This window comes from Oryzias latipes, chromosome 13 (genome assembly GCF_053564925.1).
Source record: "Oryzias latipes strain Hd-rR chromosome 13, Olatipes_Hd-rR_3.1".
Classification (NCBI taxonomy): Eukaryota; Metazoa; Chordata; class Actinopteri; order Beloniformes; family Adrianichthyidae; genus Oryzias; species Oryzias latipes.
The window spans coordinates 4,566,478-4,584,638 of record NC_136249.1 but is presented as its reverse complement, the minus strand read 5'-3'; the positions used below and the strand labels follow the sequence as shown (position 1 = coordinate 4,584,638).

General features: G+C 41.8%; 1 protein-coding gene across 2 annotated transcripts; it reads right to left on the bottom strand.

Annotated features, from left to right (window-relative positions):
• Positions 1-724: 724 nt before the first annotated feature.
• On the bottom strand, positions 725-7,337 carry LOC101161666 (uncharacterized). Of its 2 annotated transcripts, XM_004075944.5 has the most exons (11): positions 7,305-7,337; positions 6,663-7,000; positions 6,299-6,472; positions 4,611-4,768; positions 4,126-4,324; positions 3,953-4,049; positions 3,709-3,880; positions 3,599-3,642; positions 3,406-3,514; positions 1,683-1,741; positions 725-848 (listed from the first exon to the last, which is right to left on the bottom strand). In XM_004075944.5, exons 2-11 carry the CDS (start codon positions 6,917-6,919, stop codon positions 807-809), a joined length of 1,311 nt encoding a protein of 436 aa, XP_004075992.1. In that variant the 5' UTR covers positions 6,920-7,000; positions 7,305-7,337; the 3' UTR covers positions 725-806. The 2 variants fall into 2 exon arrangements, with proteins under 2 accessions (XP_004075992.1, XP_011481308.1); XM_011483006.4 differs by lacking the exon at positions 3,953-4,049.
• Positions 7,338-18,161: the final 10,824 nt, after the last annotated feature.

Here is an 18,161-nt window from a genome sequence, read left to right as displayed (position 1 = left end):
CTTAACCGACCATTCTGTGTCTGAGTTTAAACTCACAGTTCAACCAGTACTTAGTGATATTCTGAGCAAATACTCTGAGTCCAGCTCCCATAGCATCAGTCCTAGTATAAATGACCACTTTGTTAATGATGCCTTACAAGCCCTCAGGAGTACACTTGATGTTGTTGCCCGCCTGAAACCAAAGTTCGTTAGACAAAACCGAGTAGCACCGTGGTTTAACGCTGAAACACGTTCTCTTAAACAAGAAACCCGTAAGTTGGAAAGAGAATGGCGCCGTTCAGAGCAGCCTCTGAATACCTGGAAACATAGCCTTTTAAATCATAAAAAAGCTCTGCGTAGAGCTAGAAGCCAGTACTATTCAACCTTAATATCAGAATGGAAATAATCCAAGATTTCTTTTTAGCACTATTGCCAGATTAACTTGCAGTCAGAGCTCAGTAGAACCACATGTTCCTGTTTCTCTCAGCTCTGATGATTTTTAAAAAAAGTCTGAACATGTGGAGAAGGTCATCTTTAATTGACTGTAGCAGGTGTGAAAACTTTTCTTTGGAGACTTCAGCACAATTGAACACTTCCTAGCTCATGTTGGCTTAACATGCTTCCCTAACCCAAGATGCAACAGTAAAACCCTTAGATGTTACCCACCTGTTTATAAGGAGCGCCAACTTTGCTTAAACTTAAATATAAGAGCCATTCAGGTACAGGGAAAACAGTTCATCATGCCTGTTACTTAAAAACTTTTTATTAACATTCAAATCTGAACTAAAAACCACATTTCATGCAGAAAAAATGAACATTTTTCCTGTTTAGCGAGTCTCTGAGCACCTGCTCCTCAGGCTGTAACGAGGCTGAACCGAGAAGGAAGAGGGGATCAAATGGAGGTATGAAAGGAGAAAAAAAAATATTTTGTAAAATTTCATGCCGAAGACCAACATAAAATACAGAAAGAGAACATGTAGAATAAAAAAAAAAAAAAAAAAAAAACATGCAAATAGTTTCTTTGAAGTCCCACTCCAATCATCATTTGATCCATTTTCAAAGTGTTCCCAGTGGTCTTTTAATTTTGATATTGCCTTTTTTTTTGTCAGAATCAAAGACTTCTATGGTTTTCTAGGACAGTTTGTGCAGAGCAGCAGGAGTTACTCAGAAATTCATCTGAGTTGTGGGCAGGTCTGCTGATTCAGAGTAAGCCCTGCCCCATTTCCCCTCATCCTATTAACACCATCTCCCTCAAGCTTACAACCCCAATTCAATATAAGCGGTGGTACAAAAATGGTAACCAATATTTGAGATACCCAGCTGTACAATTTAGATCCAGATTCCAGCTCAGACAAGGAAAACAAAGACATCAATGGATCTATTTTTAAGTGGATGCATCAGAATGGAGCGGAGCAGGGAGACTTGTGGCCCGCTGGTCATAGTTTGTAGGTAACAAGCTTTTTCAAACTGCATTTTTTTCATCCACTCCTGATTCACCACGATTAAACGTTAAATAAATACTCAGAAATACAATTTAAAACTTAATTTTCTTCCTCTCCAAGTCCTCCATCATCAGAAAATCACATTGAAACAACATTCAATTGGAGTGGGTCTTTAAAATAGTTGTCGAAAAGAAAGATAGTGTTTTTAGCTCTGAACTTGAAAAGATTAGTTTTATTGAGCAGTGATCAACTGAGACAAACCTGTTTGTTCTCCACCAAGATGCTGTAGACCAGAGGGGAGGAGGAATGAGGTAACCCCCCTGTTTCACAATGAAAGCAGACTGTAGTCAAGAGGAGACACACCTAAACTCCCACCCACACCCAGAGATCTGCCAGAACAGACACAGAATGGAGTTTGGCTAGACAGACTCTTGTTCCCAGTTCAGTTGACTGGAGTCATGTTGGCATGTTACTCGTGGGTCGTGATGATGTGATAGACTGACAGTCGGCAATAACTTAACGTTGAGAAACAAAGGAAATATTTTTGCATTAATCAGCAAATTTTGTAATCTAAATCTCAATGATTGGCGAGTGAGAAGCAAAACACCAATTAGACAATTAACTGAGACTGAATATTGGTGTGGAAAACAAGAGGTTGTCAAGTTGCGTTTACATCGACTGCGTTGACTCTCATTTATAAAAACAGACCTGAATTTGAGCTTTCGCGTCTAAAACGCTCAGGTTCACGAGTCGCTTAGTGAGGTTTTAAGACTGGCCCGGGCTCTACGTACAGTGTGGGTGCTCATGGACTGGGCGCTATTTGGGGGCCTGAAACAGGACATCGCTGAACATTGATCAATCAGGGACTCAATTGGTAGTGACGTATGGGTGCCAACTGTTGTAAACATGATCACGAAGGAGAAAGTCATTGCAGTTTGTGCCCAGCCAGAAGTCTGTGACACCAAGATGGACATTCAGAGGAACAGAGCTGTGCAAGATTTGCACCGCTTTGACTTTTCACATCAAGTTTCATAGATGGTGGCTGAGCGCTAGTAAACCGTAAAAAAACTAAAGAAAAATCCTCCTCCCTGCTTGTCCGGTGTGAACAGCACCGGCTGAATGCGCCTTCATGAAACCGCGTATAGTGTATTCTTGAACGCCCCACACATTCCCGGTATGCACAGCTTTACTTCTAAATTAGTCTCTGTAGATCAGTGTGTGGATGTTTGGAGGAAAAAAAAAAACACTTCTTTGTCTTTATGAGCTGATATGAGGACTTGGAAAGATTTCCTTTCCTTGGAAAGACAGAAAATGTTTAAGGACAAGTCGTTATTGAAAAAGCAATAATTTGCTGTGCAATAATTAATTACACGTGTGGAAATCCTCCAATCCTACTGAATAATTTTGAAAGCAATTTCACTTAAAAAATGACTAAGTATCCTGCAGGCCTCCACTCTGCACTGTGGGGGGGGCACATTTCTTTATGATTTTGTCTTCTTAATGGGTTTGATTTTAAGGTCAGTTTATTTCTGCCAACGGTCTAACACAGGGGTCTAAAAAAATGACATAACCTAATATTTAAGACAGGGGCGTGTTCTACACAGACTTAACAAAATCTAATCCTCTTTAATCTGACAACACTTCAAAATACTCCATAAAACAACTAAAGTATGGAAAGGAAAGTAGGAGCGCACCAGAAAGCTGAATTATTTTTGCTCTGCTTTTGGTGCAGCGTGGACTGCAGACAAGAAATGGCATCAAATGTTTACAGCCAACTGTGAAAACTGAGTGTGTATTTTGTTAATCTTCACATCTGTGTAAGAATAGATCATCCTGAGTGCACTAGACGTTATGAGTCCATTAAAACATTTTTCCTCCTAGAGGTCTATTTTAAGGATTGCTTCTCCAGTTGCCCAGGTTTTTCCTCCAGATTGTAATTGCTGTATATCCTAGTAGAATCGCTGGCATCAGCCTAAACACTTACCATCAGATGAAAGCAGACACAGATCAGGGTCATCTTCAGTCTGAGACCAGCTGCTCTGCTCCTCCTTTTTCTTTCTAAGCTTCTTTTCATTTCTATTCTCTGATTGCTTCTGCAAACATGATCAATACAAACCATCAGCAGGGTGCAGTGTGACTGTCCCACATGTGCGGGCAGAATCTCCTGCTGCTCTCACCTTGTGACGTCCAACATGCCTCTCCTCCAGCTCTCTAAACCTCTCTGCAGGCAGATATGGGTGTGATCAGCAGCTGCTCCCGCCCCTTTACAGCTCACAGTTGGACTCACCTGCGCAGTGCAACGCGTCCTGCAGCCTGCTGTGCATCTCTCTGAGCTGCTGCAGGATCTGCAGGCTCTGCTGCACGGGGTCCCTGTACCGTACGCACACCAGCAGCAGAACACAAACCCCAACACCCACCATGATCCGCCGCAGCACACCCACGTACACGGACAGCAGCTCCTAAAAACCCACAACACACAATGTCATACTAGCATGTGTCCTCACTCCTCAGCTGGGCTTCAGGTGACTGACCATGTGCAGGTGCTCAGGATGGTCAGAAGTGGCCACAAACTGGTATATCTTCCTTTCCAAGTAGAAATTTAAGCACACCAAACATAGCAGGATCAACCTGAACACACACACAGCTGAGCTGTACAAGCATGAAAGCTGCTGCTCCTCCTCCTCCTCCGGTGGAGGAGAGTTACCTGGCTCTGGAGGAGCGTGGTGTGGAGGTGATCAGGAAGGAGGTGCAGAGAGCAGCAGCATTGTAGCAGCAGGAGCTCAGACTGTGAGCCTCCATCAGCAGGAAACTCTGCAAGAAGGAGACTCTGTGGAAGAGCTCAGACAGCGCCCCCTGCTGCTCCTTGGATACTCTGCTGAGGTCCAAGAACACAGACTGCAGACCTGCAAGACACCAGAGGTTCTGTCACTGCAGCACACCAGGAAGGTGAAAGCCTGGCCGCTTAGTGCAGCTCTAGTTCAGGATAAAAAAGAAGAGAAAAGTAGTAGCTGGAAGTTATAAGAGAGTAGAAATTTCAGGCACTGAATTGTTTGATCAAATATCAAATAACAAATTCCATTAAAAAAAATACTCCAACAAAAATCTGACAAAAAGCTTTTAATCCAACTCCTGTTTTGGATCCCTCATGGCTGCATCGCACAGCCAGACAAAGACTGTAGCGTTTCTAACCTTGTGTGGAGTCTCTCAGGAGGCCTCGGAGCTCCTCTCCGTTGGACAGGATTTCCTCCTGTGCCTGTAAGGCAGCACTTTGGGCTTCCAGAAGGTCTTTAGCCATCTGCCTGGTTGAGTGGAGCTCCTCAGCGACTCCTGCTGACGTCTCAGTTAACCTGTGAGAAAGACTGGAGTCTGATTGGTGTGTTCAGTCATCGATTAAGCGCCAACAGACCCACCTCTGATCCTGCGGGAATCATCCAGAACTAAGGAATGGCTCAAGTTAACCAGCCAATAAATTAGTCACTCAAAGTGAGGTGAGGGTTATATTTCATAAATTACATCAAGTTAGAACAGAGCTGATTTTATTGAAATAAAAAATGAAGCCAACTGGGGGGAGAAACCCTCTAAATTGTGTTAGTTTTAAATGAGCTAAAAAGCTTGAGTGTCAAATCATTCTTTCAAATCCTAGAGAACTAAAAATGTGTTTTACTGATTTGAACCAAAATACACTCACAGTACCATAGAGAGAAAAAAAAAACTCAGGGGATGTAAACAGTGTTCGTTGTTCCACAGATTTTTGGGCTATAGAGGCATTGTATAAATCACACCTTATATGTTTTCCATATAATGGTCTCACTGTTCAGTGTGTTTTACTAATTGGAGCTAAAATACCCAAATTCTAAAACAAAACCTTTTCAATGTGGCATCAATGTCAACATACTGTGGGTATAAAAAGCAGGTTTTGCCAGTAAGCCAACTGGCTGTAGCGCCTTAGGGTTGGTGGTAGACAGAGGTTGTAGGTGATCTTGATGAGTCTCAAAGTGTCATCAGCAGAGTCGCATCAAGAAACAGAACTACTGGCAGAGTTTGACAGACCCAGGAGTAAAGCCTCTCCAGTGACAGGCCACAACCATGACCAGTACTCATTGAGTGTATATAACTGGATGGATCACGTGTGACATCACCCATAGAAAATACTGACAGACGACCGTTGCAGGTGAATTCACTGACAGCAAGACACAGCCATGAACATTTGCAGTGCACACAAGACAATTGCAAGTCAACCGAGCAAAACCCAATTGGTTCTTGCAGATGGTCCAGTCACTGCACGTTCTTACTTCAGAGACATCATAGAACCATCATCATCCCCCTAATTCCACCAGAACACCCCCAACTTTCTGCTCATGGATGATAATGCTCCACCACTGGTGCCAGAATTGTCACATCTGTAGTTCAGGAAGTCAGAGTGCCTCATATGGTCTGGCCAGCAATGACCCCTGACCTGAACCCAACAGAGCACGTCCGGGACCAGCTAAAGCAGAGACTGGATGATCGGACCCCACCCCCAAATGATTAGGCAGAGTTGCATACTTGTAGAATAGTGTAACATGTCAGAACATTATTAGTCTGGTGCAGAGCATGAGATGTCACTGTCAAGCTGTCATTGCAACAAATAGTGGAAAATACCAGATATTGACATGGTCAAGGTTGGTTAATTAAGGCTATTCCTATTAGCGTATCAACTTGGGGGGTGAAAATTAAACTAATGAAAATGGTGTTTCTTCTCATTCTTTATTAGCAATACTGAAGAGAACCAACGTATTTCATAAAATTCAGACTAAAAACGGAAACACACTCGTGAAAATAATGTCCAACTGATTGTGAGTAGTGTACTGAATGTTTCCATTAAATCAGCTGCTTACTTGGACATGGTGTCTTCAGCGCGGTTCTGCCAAGCTTCAGACTGCAGGAAGTGGCAGATGGCATTAGTATGGGTGAAGAACTCTGTAAAGGTGTTGAAGGCCACTGCATCCATTCCACCTGTACACCTACTGACATCAGAGCCCTCAGGGCATGCTGGGAAATCTCTGCCTGAGCTGCACAGACATAAAGGCGCATCATTAGGCCTACATTCATAATGAAAATCTAGTCATTTATTTTCTTATTAGAAAAATATTCATGAAAGAACCACCTTGAGGATCACAATGATCACTAATTGTATTCAGTCCGAACACGTCAGCTCTGTGGCTCAAACCAGGACAGTCCCCATGAGGCATTGGTTCTCACCTGCTTAGGTGACAGTGTGTGAAGCGCAGTGCCATGAGTCTCTGGCTCTCTGACGTCATGTCCTTGCACCGCACTCCCAGCTCCTTCAGGGCTCGTGCCCAGCACTCGCCGTACCGGGGCTGAGCAGCGAGCATGCGGACCCGCCGGAGCTCCATCCTGCCGAGCTCAGCGTCCGATGAGGGTGCAGAAAGTCCAGAGAGCCCGGGAGAAATCAACGGGCTCAGTAACAGCAGCACTGTAGCTGCATGCGCTGCCATCTGCACCTGTACGGGGGTTGCAGCTCACAGCCAATCAGAGCCTCGTTTGCAGACTTAATCGAACAAACCAACACCTGGGCCCTGTACCAGAAAGCAGAGGTTATGAGTGGAATGAAGAGCTCCTTCATTACTTCAGTAAAGGTATTGGTACACAGGTATGTATGGTACCTGGCCACACAACATTTCACAGAGTAGCATTTTTTAACAGTAATAAATGGCACATTTTATAGATTTGAATGAATTTGAAGGTTTATTAATCAGAGTTTTACACGGTTTTATATTTCTTATTTGGCGTGTAGATGAATTGGCAGCTACCTGGAAGAAAGGAATGTTAGTCTTCAGCATAATTACATTAAGGTGTAACTGCTAGATATACCGTACTCACCTGTGTTTGTCTTCCACAGAGTGCTTGGGCAAACTCTTACCTGGGAACAGAGCTGTATTTAAGGTTCTGGGAGAATCTATTCAGTGGCCTCAGGGGGGGAAGTCATTGTATTTGGGAGATTTTTTATTTTTATATTTTTACTTCATTTTGTACATTAAAGTAATAAAGATGAATTGGAGTTTAGAATGTCTTTAAGGGGATTAGAATAAATTGTTTTGTATGTTTATATGAATTGTAGATTTTGAGGAAAAGTAAACCTCCCTCTGGGAAGGAGGAGATGGTATGCTCTTTTGATTGTGAATGTGTTGGTACCACGTCAAAGGAAAAAATACCCATGGAATGATAAAGATTGTTACTCATTTAACTTGACCTCTGAAAATTTCCTACACTCCCACTGCTCAAAGGGAAGTGGATAACCTCAGCTTTCAGTTCCAAAAACAGAGGTATATTTTACCATGTTTTGTCTAGTTATTATGTCCAGTTATGTTTAATTGTGTCTGCACCATGAGTGAGAGGGAAGGAGAGGATGATGAGGTTTTTAACCACCCCTATTACTAAGTTTTGTAATGTTAAAGTCGGAGAAATGGTATATGACTTTTTATTGCAAATCCATATTGTTTCTTTCATTTTATTGTTATAAAAATGAGAATATCTGCAGCCTCTAACTTAGACATATGAGAGTTCAAGAAGTACAATAAATTAGGATGGAAAAACATTGAATTGAATTGAATTGAATTGGAGTAAAATGACATTTAGTTAGATAAATATATAAATTTGAATTGTAAAAATAATTATTGAATTGGATAGACGTGAGAAATAAGGTTGAATAAATTTAAGTCAATTACTTGTTACCAATAGAAGTAATTCATTTAAGTTGGCAAAGTTGGATAGGTTATGTATATATATATACAGTGATGAAAGTCAGGTAAGGAAAAAATCCCTGAACTTTTCTTTGAGCGATATGGCGGGCACACAGCGAAATTTTGGAAAAATACGTGGTCTTAGATGCATTCTGGTGCATTCTGGCAGCTAGTTATTCACTTCTTTATCAAGAAACTAAGACTAATTGGAGCATCATAATTTGTCATTCAAACCCCTAGTTTGACTCTCCATTAAGGACTTGCTGGTCCCAAAAAAGAATTTGGAAAATTGCTCAAAGTAACACAATCCTACAATCTACGCTTTTCCTTAAAGCTGCAAAACATACAATTGCTAAAATATAGTAACATCAAAGCCCCAAATGGCAAAAAGAACACCAGTAACTATGATATTCTATGAAAATACCTCAGTTATTTATACATTATTTCTGCTTTAGAAATGACTGATGTACAACATCCACTTGCACTGTTTTCTCAAACTATAATTACATCAAAATATGGGATCTGCTTTAAACTATAATTCTATAACATAATACATCAATTCTTTAACACCAATACTAAGTAATCTGGGAAATATCAAAACAAACATACAAACTAAACATTGTAAACATTATTTTTTAAGGGAGTGCGGGTCCAAACCATCAAATACTTATAATTAATGTCAACTATACTGAACTAAATCATGGTAATTAGGAAATACAAATAAATTAGATAGAGAAATGTATTCAAAATAAAAACTGAAACTCAAAACTAAAATTGAAATTATTTCAAAATGTGGTTTTGAGATTATTTTACACAAAAAAGTATTTGACCTACACTACCTTAAAAATCTTTTTTTTCCAGCCAAGACCACTTCAATTTGTTTTTTATCGTCTTCTCACAACTGAGGTCGTGACCACGCTCAATAATGACGATGCCTGCCATTATTTTAACACAAATTTGATTGCAAACTCTTCAGATGTGTTTGTGAAAGTTTAGCGTGGGTCCGCCAGTTTTGGTCTCTAGGGAAGCAAGTCACGCTGACCACGTGGTGCAGACAGAGCCAATCAGACCCGTCGACGCATCCGAAAGCAACTAAAACGTCCCGTCATTGGTCAATTAGGCCGGGAAGACGAGAGATGGCCACGACCATAGAGGAAGCGATCTGCGGAGAAATATAGAAAATAAAGCTAAAATTAGCTGATTTCAGACCATTTTTTAATCCGGAAAGCGATTTGTCCGTAGAGATCAGGTCTTTATTTCCCGGAAAGTACGTTCGGTTTGCTCAAAAACCCGGATTTCCGGGAATTCCCGGAAGACTTTCATCTAATGGACGTATAATCTTCATACACCGTCATTTAAATCTCAGACTCCGTCTCACTGAAGTATAGCGCTCTCTCTTTTTTCCACCACGCGTTTCCATGGTTACTCCGGAAATCGGTGATCCATTGAGAATGTCTTTATGTACCTGCCGTGCACGTGCATTAACCCAGGGTTACCAAGTGGAGCGTAATTACGCTAACTCATATCCGGTCTTTTGGAACCGACATACCCAGAGTAAGCGAGTTCAGGCGGATTTCAGCCAGAGTTCAGGCTTAAAGTCAGGGTAGTTTAAACATGCTTCCTGGAATACCCCCCTGGTTATGTTACCTGTTCTGGATCTTTGTTAAAGATTAGTTGGTGTCAGAGAGGTGACGGAGCATGGCGTGTCCATTTGAAGATTATTTAGTAGATGAAGAAGCTCAGATAATATGGAGTCTTTTTTGCTGTGAGTTGGTGATTAGACCACGTATATATGTTTTTTTCTTATCTGAATAAATATTTATTATAGTTATTGTTTTTCAAAATACTGGTTAATTTATTTAAGGAATCTTTTGAAGCCGTTCATGTCAAACGTCATACATCGTGGACCAGCGCTGACCACCCAGCACATTTTATGCATCACCCTTCGTTTTTTGCCATGGGGAGTTTTTAAGTACAGCGTGAGTGATGCAGGACATGTAGGAAAGGCAACAGTGTGTAGGGCAATTTGGACAGTATATCTGGCACTCAAACGCCTCCTAGGACCTTTTGTGCAGTTCCCTGGCCACAAACCACTGAGGGTCATTAAAGAGGACTTCCACAGAATAGCAGCTTCATCCTATTATTTTATTTGACACAGTTTCAATTAGATAGCACTGCTTTAGCACTATATCCATACTGGTTACAATCACAATCATTACAACGTTTCTAATTATATTTCCTCCAATTTCAGGGTTCCCAAATGTAATTGGTGCATGGATGGAACACACATGCCTCTTAAAGCTACTTCAGTCAATGAAGGAGAATATGTTGATAGGAAGTCAATGAATGGCATCAATGTACAGGTAACAATATATTTGAATCTTTGAATCATACTGATTACTGTTCCCCACTGACCAGATAAAATGTCACCCACCTCATCACAAACATTGAAGCCAAATGGCCAGGATCTGTTCATGATGCCAGAATTTTTAGGGAGTCATCAGTCTGCCCCAAATTTCACCAGGGTATAATTTGCCTTACTTTCTTTTTTAATACAATGTCGTGCATTTAATGTTATGTAATTTATACACTTTAACTGCCATTATAGGACATTTCAATGGTTACGTGCTGCGGAACAGGGGGTGTTCTTTTTTATTTCTTTATTTTCTGTAATAAAAAAGTGAATTTATTGCTTTATACTCCATTCAACAAGTAACAGATTGCATTTTCCCATACTGTTTCTCACCTGAAGGTGGTGCTCCAGGAATTCTATTTCAAGGCTGGTCTTTTTGGCATTAAGCTGTATAAGGTCCATCTCAAGGTCACATTTTCTAATTTGCCTTAGAAGATTTATACAGCTCTCTGGCAGGCGACTACAAAGACAAAGTAATTCCACATAATTATAATTTGAAGTTTGTAATACAGACCAAATATTACCATGAGAAATTGTATGAGGCCAGAACAGTCTCATAATTCAGAATTGCACACACTCCGAGTCACAAATGCACACACTTCGATTCAAAAATGTCATTTTATGCAAACGTGCTAAATAAATTTGGAAATGCACACGTTGTGTTTCACAAATGCACACCCTGTGTTTCACAAACACACTCGGAGTGTGTGCAATTCTGAATTATGAGACTGTTCTGGCCTCATACAATTGTAGCTGTAAAAATGTTCTTACACTGCCAAGATTCAGGTGGAGGTACACTGACCCTTATCTGCATTTATATTCCCAGCAATATTATTTAAAATTGCAATGACAATATTTATTTCATTTAAAAAAAAGAATAGGGTGGAGGCATTGTATACCTTGATGGGTCTCACTGGGTTATAATATTGAAATTGAAAGAGCATCAGACCACTGCAAATCTACAAAGACCCGGCCGTCCGTCTAAACTTTCAACTCAAACAAGGAGAAGACTGATCCGTTGTATGGCCGCCTGCGAGACATACCAAACATGTGGAAGAAGGAGCTCTGGTCAAATGTAACCAAAATTGAAATTTTGGCAACAAACAAAACGTTGTGTTTGGCGTAAAAGCAACACAGCTCATCACCCTGAACACACTATCCCATCTGTTAAACATGGTGGTGGCAGCATCATGGTTTGGGCCTGTTTGTCTTCAGCAGGGACAGGGAGGATGGTTAGAATTGATGGGAAGATGGAAGGAGGCAACTACAGGACCATTCTGGAAGAAAACCTGATGGAGTCTGCAAAAGACCAGGGACCGGGACGGAGATTTGTCTTCCAACAAGACAAAGATCCTAAACATAAAAAAAATGAAAAAAAATCTACAATTGAATGGTTCACAAATAAACATATCCAGGTGTTAGAATGGCCAAGTCAAAGTCCAGACCTGAATACAATGGAGAATCTGTGGAAAGAATGGAAAACTGCTGTTCACAAATGCTCTCCATCCAACCTCACTGAGCTCCAGCTGTTTTGCGAGGAGGAATGGGCAAAAAGTTCAGTCTCTCCATGTGCTGAACTGATAGAGACAAACCCAAAGCGACTAACAGCTGTAATCATAGCAAAACGTGGTGCTACAAAATATTATCTTAAAGGGGGTGAATAATTTTGCATGCCTAATTTTTCAGTTTTTTATTTGTTAAAAAGTTTGAAATATTCAATAAATTTTGTTCCACTTCATGATTGTGTCACATTTGTTGTTGATTCTTCACAAAAAATTAGTTTTATGTCTTCATGTTTGTAGCCTGAAATGTGGCAAAAGGTTGAAAAGATTTAGGGGCCCGAATACTTTCACAAGGCACTGTATGGTGTTGTTCCTAACTAAAAGAACAATGTCAGAGTTCTGGTTCCACTGTAGGTACCATAACCGTTCGGCCTGGAACTTCCGTTCTGAGTCCTTTCGACTAAAGGTAGCGTCACATTAAGGTAACCCCACTTGGACAAACAACGTAGCATCGACATCTGCTCGGGCTCTACAAATTTTCATTTGTAATAACCTAAAGTTATTTTCCCTCACAAATTGTGGGGTACCGTGGTGCAGCGGCACGGCAGCCAACCCATGATCACAAAACCACAGGCTCAATTCCCACCCTGCACACCCATGAGTCAATGCATCCTTGGGCAAGACACCAAACCCCACCCTGCCCCCGGTGGCAGGGCGGCACCCGCGCCCGGCACCAGAGCCGCCACCAGCGCGCAAATGTGTGTGTGTGACTGGGTGAATGGGTCTGTGACTGTAAAGCATTTTGGGCCTTGTAGGTAGAAAAGTGCTATACAAGTATATATATATATATGTCTGACAAAAGTCTTTGTAATCTTAATAAAGACATGTTGTCACAATCCGCTTGTTATTCCAGTTTAAGTTTAGCCGTGGCTGAAAATGTTGTTAGCACGGCTAAATGTTGTTCTGCCAATAATAAAGCACTGGGCGCATGGATTAAAGAAAAAACTATAAGCGAACATGCATTCAATAATAATCATAACAATAATAAAGGCACGTTTAGAAGACAATCTCGCTTTATGTCTGAGCTGTGTTTGTTTACAACAGACTTTCTTTATTTCTTCTTCTATGGTAGTATCATAATTTGTCCAGACCAATCACTATCTGACACATCATCGGACCAACGTATAGCCAATCACATAATGTGACGTCAATATTAGTCCGAGGACCTTGAACGGAAGTTCCAGGCCGAAAGGTTATGGTACCAACACCATGAATTAAGGTGGATTATGATCACCAGATTCCTAAACAAAGACTGGAGCTGAAATGAAATCCAGCATGGAAGCACAAATCCAAAGTTCTTACTGTAAAACCCATCTGAAGCTGAGCCTTTCCATTGCAGTTCCTTACTAACAGAAGGAGCTGCTGCAAACATGTCTTCAGATGTTTTTACATGTTTTTGACAGTAATAAGCCATTTCCATAGAAATTTTAAAGAAGACTAAATCCTCTAAATGCTCCTTGGACACATTCATCAGTTGTTGTTTTTTATTTATTTAAAACATGTTTTATTGGAGAGTGTGACTTCAAGAAAGCTTACTGTTCAAGAGATGCCTCTAACTATCTTAGGGGACCCCCCCCCCCTTACATTGACGTGTTCTCCCTACCATGACAAAGGCGGATAAAGGTGGAAAGATTTCATGTAATCCATGGACACCAGTGACCCCTTGTGCTACCCTGGGTCATCTAGACCGGTGTTTTAGGTGTGCCGTGGGAAATTGCCCTCATTAACTGATCTAAGAACATTTACCATCTCCAGGATATCAGCTCTGAGTTCATCCAAACAGGCCCTGATAAAACACTGAGTAGTTAGGAATATGAAAGATCATAAAATACTTTTTCTTTGTGTTTATTTGATTCTATTAAAGACATTTTGATAAGAAATACGGTACCGCGACTGAGCCGTAGCTTCAGCTGTTTTTTGGAGAAGTCCCGCCCCTTTAACTGTCTCCACCAATCAGTCTTGGAGGCTTAATCACACGTCATCAGTCTGACCAATCAGAAGTGGTTAAAGTCTTCACTTCCTTGTTCTTAATTCTGCTCATAAAGTCTCTCAGTTCCAACAGAAATACCAGCTAAAGCTCGTCTTTAGTGGTGTAGCTTTCCACAGAATCTGGTATCAGACCGTGGAACAAGTGAACAAAACAATGAAGCTCAGAGACGAGAGTCTGTCTGCGTTTGGCGGATTATGCACTACATGTACCATGATGCATTTGGTTAAAGTGCTAAGCGTTTCAGCGCACAATGAGTCGCTCCTCTTAACTTCTTGAATCAACAACGAAAACACATCAAACAGTTTTAAATATTTTAACTCAACTTTTATTACATATTTCAGAAAAAACTGCTGAAACTTTCAGCTTTTTCTGCCACAATTATCGCAAAATGCATGTGAGATTGTGGAGGGGCTGTAGATCAATACAGACTATGGAATTTCTCCTTTTGACTTGAGAGTTGCCGCGGGATTTTGTCAAGGTTAAAGTGTGCCGTGCCGTGGCTCATAAAAGGTTGAAAAACACTGGCCTAGAAGACTAGAAAGAAAAAAAAGGCAAATGCACTGAACAGCGGCCGTGGTTTCAAACCCAGAAAGGGTAAAAGTGTAATCTTCAAAAGAGTTGAGTTGAAGTAACCGCTGAGCTAAACCAGTGCAATGCTATCAGCAACAGTTTTAACCCTTGTGCTATCCTAGATGACCCCACCCTTACATTAATGTGTTCTCCCTACCATGACAAAGGTGGATAAAGGTGGAAAGATTTCATGTAATCCATGGACACCAGTGAAGATCACAAATCAATTAAGAAAAAAGGTTCATAGCACTGTCTACTGGGTCTAGATGACCCAACTCCCAATGTTAAAGTGCCTAGGAAAGCACAAGGGTTAAAGAAATTCACAGATCTTTCGTTACACTGTACCCTCCTTGCTAGTGTAACGTCATAAACACATCGCTGTTGTCTTGTCTGCGTTTCCTGTCATTCCCGCTGCTCAACGGTCAAAGTTCAACACTGTGTCAGCGGCAGATAATTGCTGCTCTATACCAAGCCCCGCCCCCTCTGATCTTTTGTTGACAAGAAAACTTTTCTTCTCGCCGAGGATTCAACCCTCTGCGATGGAGTTTTAGGGCCACCAAAAAAATATAAAATAAAATAAAAAAGTATAATTACGAGATTTTAAGTCGTAAATTTACGAGAAAAAAAACCTCGTAATTTAACAGTTATGACTTTCTTTCTCGTAAATTTACGACTTAAAAGTCGTAATTAATTTTTTTTTGTAAACTGGCCCTAAAACTCCGTCGTAACCCTCTGTCAGTAAAAATACTGAAAGTATGAAACTGTAAAAGTAGTATTACAAAATGTTTTTCCAATCTGGGGGTTGCACTAACATACATTTACACGCCTTCAGGTTCAGAGGAAACTCTCAAGTCAAGTTCAGTTTCAGCTTTTTATTTGAAGGTGTCTCCATCTCTGTCCTAATCACTTTTGACAGAAAACAATGCAGACAAGTAACTGATTGTCAGTGAAAAAGAATAAAATTTATATTTTATCTTCATTTCATTAATTGTTTGGTCTTTAGTTGCATTAGATCTTCATCACCTCCCATTTGTCCCTGACCCCCTGTTGAACAAAGCAGTCTGGTGGCAGAGGTCTTCCACTGGCTGTGGAGCACCTTGAGGACAACAATCTTTTGCTGAATAGCCTCCTTTGAATGAGGACAGATGTGGGGATGTGGGGGGTGAGTCCATCACAGAGCTAATTGTGGTTGGCATTTCCTGGTCTTTGTCTCCATGGAGTCCAGCTTGGAGCTCAACACCTGCTATTCTGTCATTCATCAAATCAGTGTCCATCCCTGCAGGCCATGGTTACCAGACTGAAAGAAGACCTGCAGCAGTCTCCTGCAAGTGTGAAATGAAGCAACCCCCTATGCAGGAAATGCAGCCCCACCTGCTCCCTCCTGTTGGTGGATGTCAATATTACCACGCCTGCATGCTTAAAAAAGAAGTTCTGGTCACATAACTTAAATGCTCCATATCACTGCGGTAGCTATTTTAAAACAAACTTTACTATAAACTCTGTTTCCAGAAGAACGGCTGTTAATCAGCAGAAGAAGGAATACTAACCTTGGTCATTCAACAGATTATAGACCCTTTTTTATTTTTACTTCACAGCATTACCTTATTATAAAAAAATAAAATAAATGATTAATCAATTATTGAAAATGGTTTAATTGATTGATTTCTAGTGATATTACTTCACTTGCTTCAAAAGTTGAAAGATTGATTCATGATTTTTCCTAATGTAACCTAATTTTGCACATATTTAAACTTTTGATATTTGATCAAATTTTGCTAAGATATTTTGAAACAGTGTTGTGTCTTTTTTACTGATATAGTTTTATTTTTTTTTATTTTTTATTCATATCAATGACTTTTATAAGCAACATAATCTGCATATATTTTGGATAAATGATCTGCATTAGCCATGTTGATTTCTAAAAGTTATTTTTTTTACATAATAATTTAAGTAATTCATCTTTGTCACATGCTTTATTGATATTTCAGGATTCTTAATTCTGTCTGATAAAGTTATGAACCAGATATTGATAAATCATGTGATAAAATGGTTACAGTAGAACAGGGGTGGGATTATATAAGACCGCTTCCTTCCACTCCCTTTCAAGCAATATTTATTAATATGTCCAAATATCCTAAGTTGATTCGTCATTGTGTGAATGTATAACTGATGATTGATTGGTGGTGCACCACCTAACAAATAGCGCACTTTTTGTAGAAAAAAAACCCAAAAAAACATCCAAACCAAATCAACAAGAATAAAGGACTAAAAACCTCGGATTCAGGAACAACAGTGCGGTTTCCGTCCTGGTCGTGGAACAGTGGACCAGCTCTACACCCTATCTAGGGTGCTGGAGGGATTGTGGGAGTTCGCTCATCCAGTTCATATGTGTTTTGTGGATTTGGAGAAGGCGTTCGACCGCGTCCCCCGTGGTATCCTGTGGGGGGTGCTCTGGGAGTCTGGGGTCCGGGGAGCCTTACTAAGGGCTGTCCGGTCTCTGTATGACTGTATGACCTGTGATCTCTGCTGTACTTGAACGTGTACAAAACTTTTTTGGGGGGGGCTGGGGGGGGGGGGGGGTGTGCTAGTCCTTACGGAGGCCAGGGCATGAATGGTGGGGCTGGACCCCGTGCCCCTCCGTTCTGGCACTGGGACCCTTCCTTGCTGGCTGTCTCTCGGCGCTACGAGGCTCTGGCCTCCAACTGCAGCTGGCTTGCCGCTTCCTGGCTGCCTGGCCGCTCTGGGAGGGGGGGGGCGCCTACCGCGGCCGGCTGGGGGGCCGGTCACTCGGGGGAGCCTTCTCCCCCGGTTGTGCCCATCTGCCTACTCCTCCCCGCTCTCACCCAAACAAACATTGCACACAGGCACATAGGGCTCCGGGAACTGGATGGGAGGGGTATGTTGGCGGGGCTCACTGGGGATGCCCCTCTCTGGGTTCGCGTTGGCACCCGCCCTCCACCCCGCTTTTTATTTGCATATTAGACACTCTGATTCATCTAGGGCCTTGTGGGGAGGGTCTGGTGGAGGGGGGCACGGTGAAACATCCGTGCTCACCTTTCGCTGGCCCCCCCCAACAATTTTAACTTCCTCTGTAGACACAAACACTGCATGCTAGCAGCACACACACAGCAAATACACACCACTCACAGAGGGACCCCGGAGTGGGGGGCTCTGCTGCTTGGCAGCAGTGGGGCCCCCCACACTGGAGACCTCCTATTTTACCTGCAGCACACACACAGCACTCCCACACCTCCATACATGGGTGGGGTCGGCCGGTCTTCACCCTGGTCCTCTCAGGGCGGCCGGGCTTATGGGTGGCCTGTCGGCTGCGGGAATGGTCGGGCATACGGCGCTGGGGGTTGGCCGGCTGGGGGGGGGGGGTTACTGCGTGGCGGCGGGGGGTGGGGAGGGTAACCAGATGATTGTGAGTATGTGTGCGTGAGTGAGTGCATGGGTGGGACG

Bases quoted from the DNA above. Each gene is read 5' to 3' on its own strand.
- LOC101161666 (XM_004075944.5), bottom strand. From the start codon at position 6,919: ATGGCAGCGCATGCAGCTACAGTGCTGCTGTTACTGAGCCCGTTGATT. The intron at 4,050-4,125 runs GTAACTCTCCTC...GTGTGTGTTCAG, and splicing joins CCACGCTCCTCCAGAGCCAG to GTTGATCCTGCTATGTTTGG. The intron at 849-1,682 runs GTTTGTCTCAGT...TTCTCGGTTCAG, and splicing joins TCTTGGTGGAGAACAAACAG to CCTCGTTACAGCCTGAGGAG.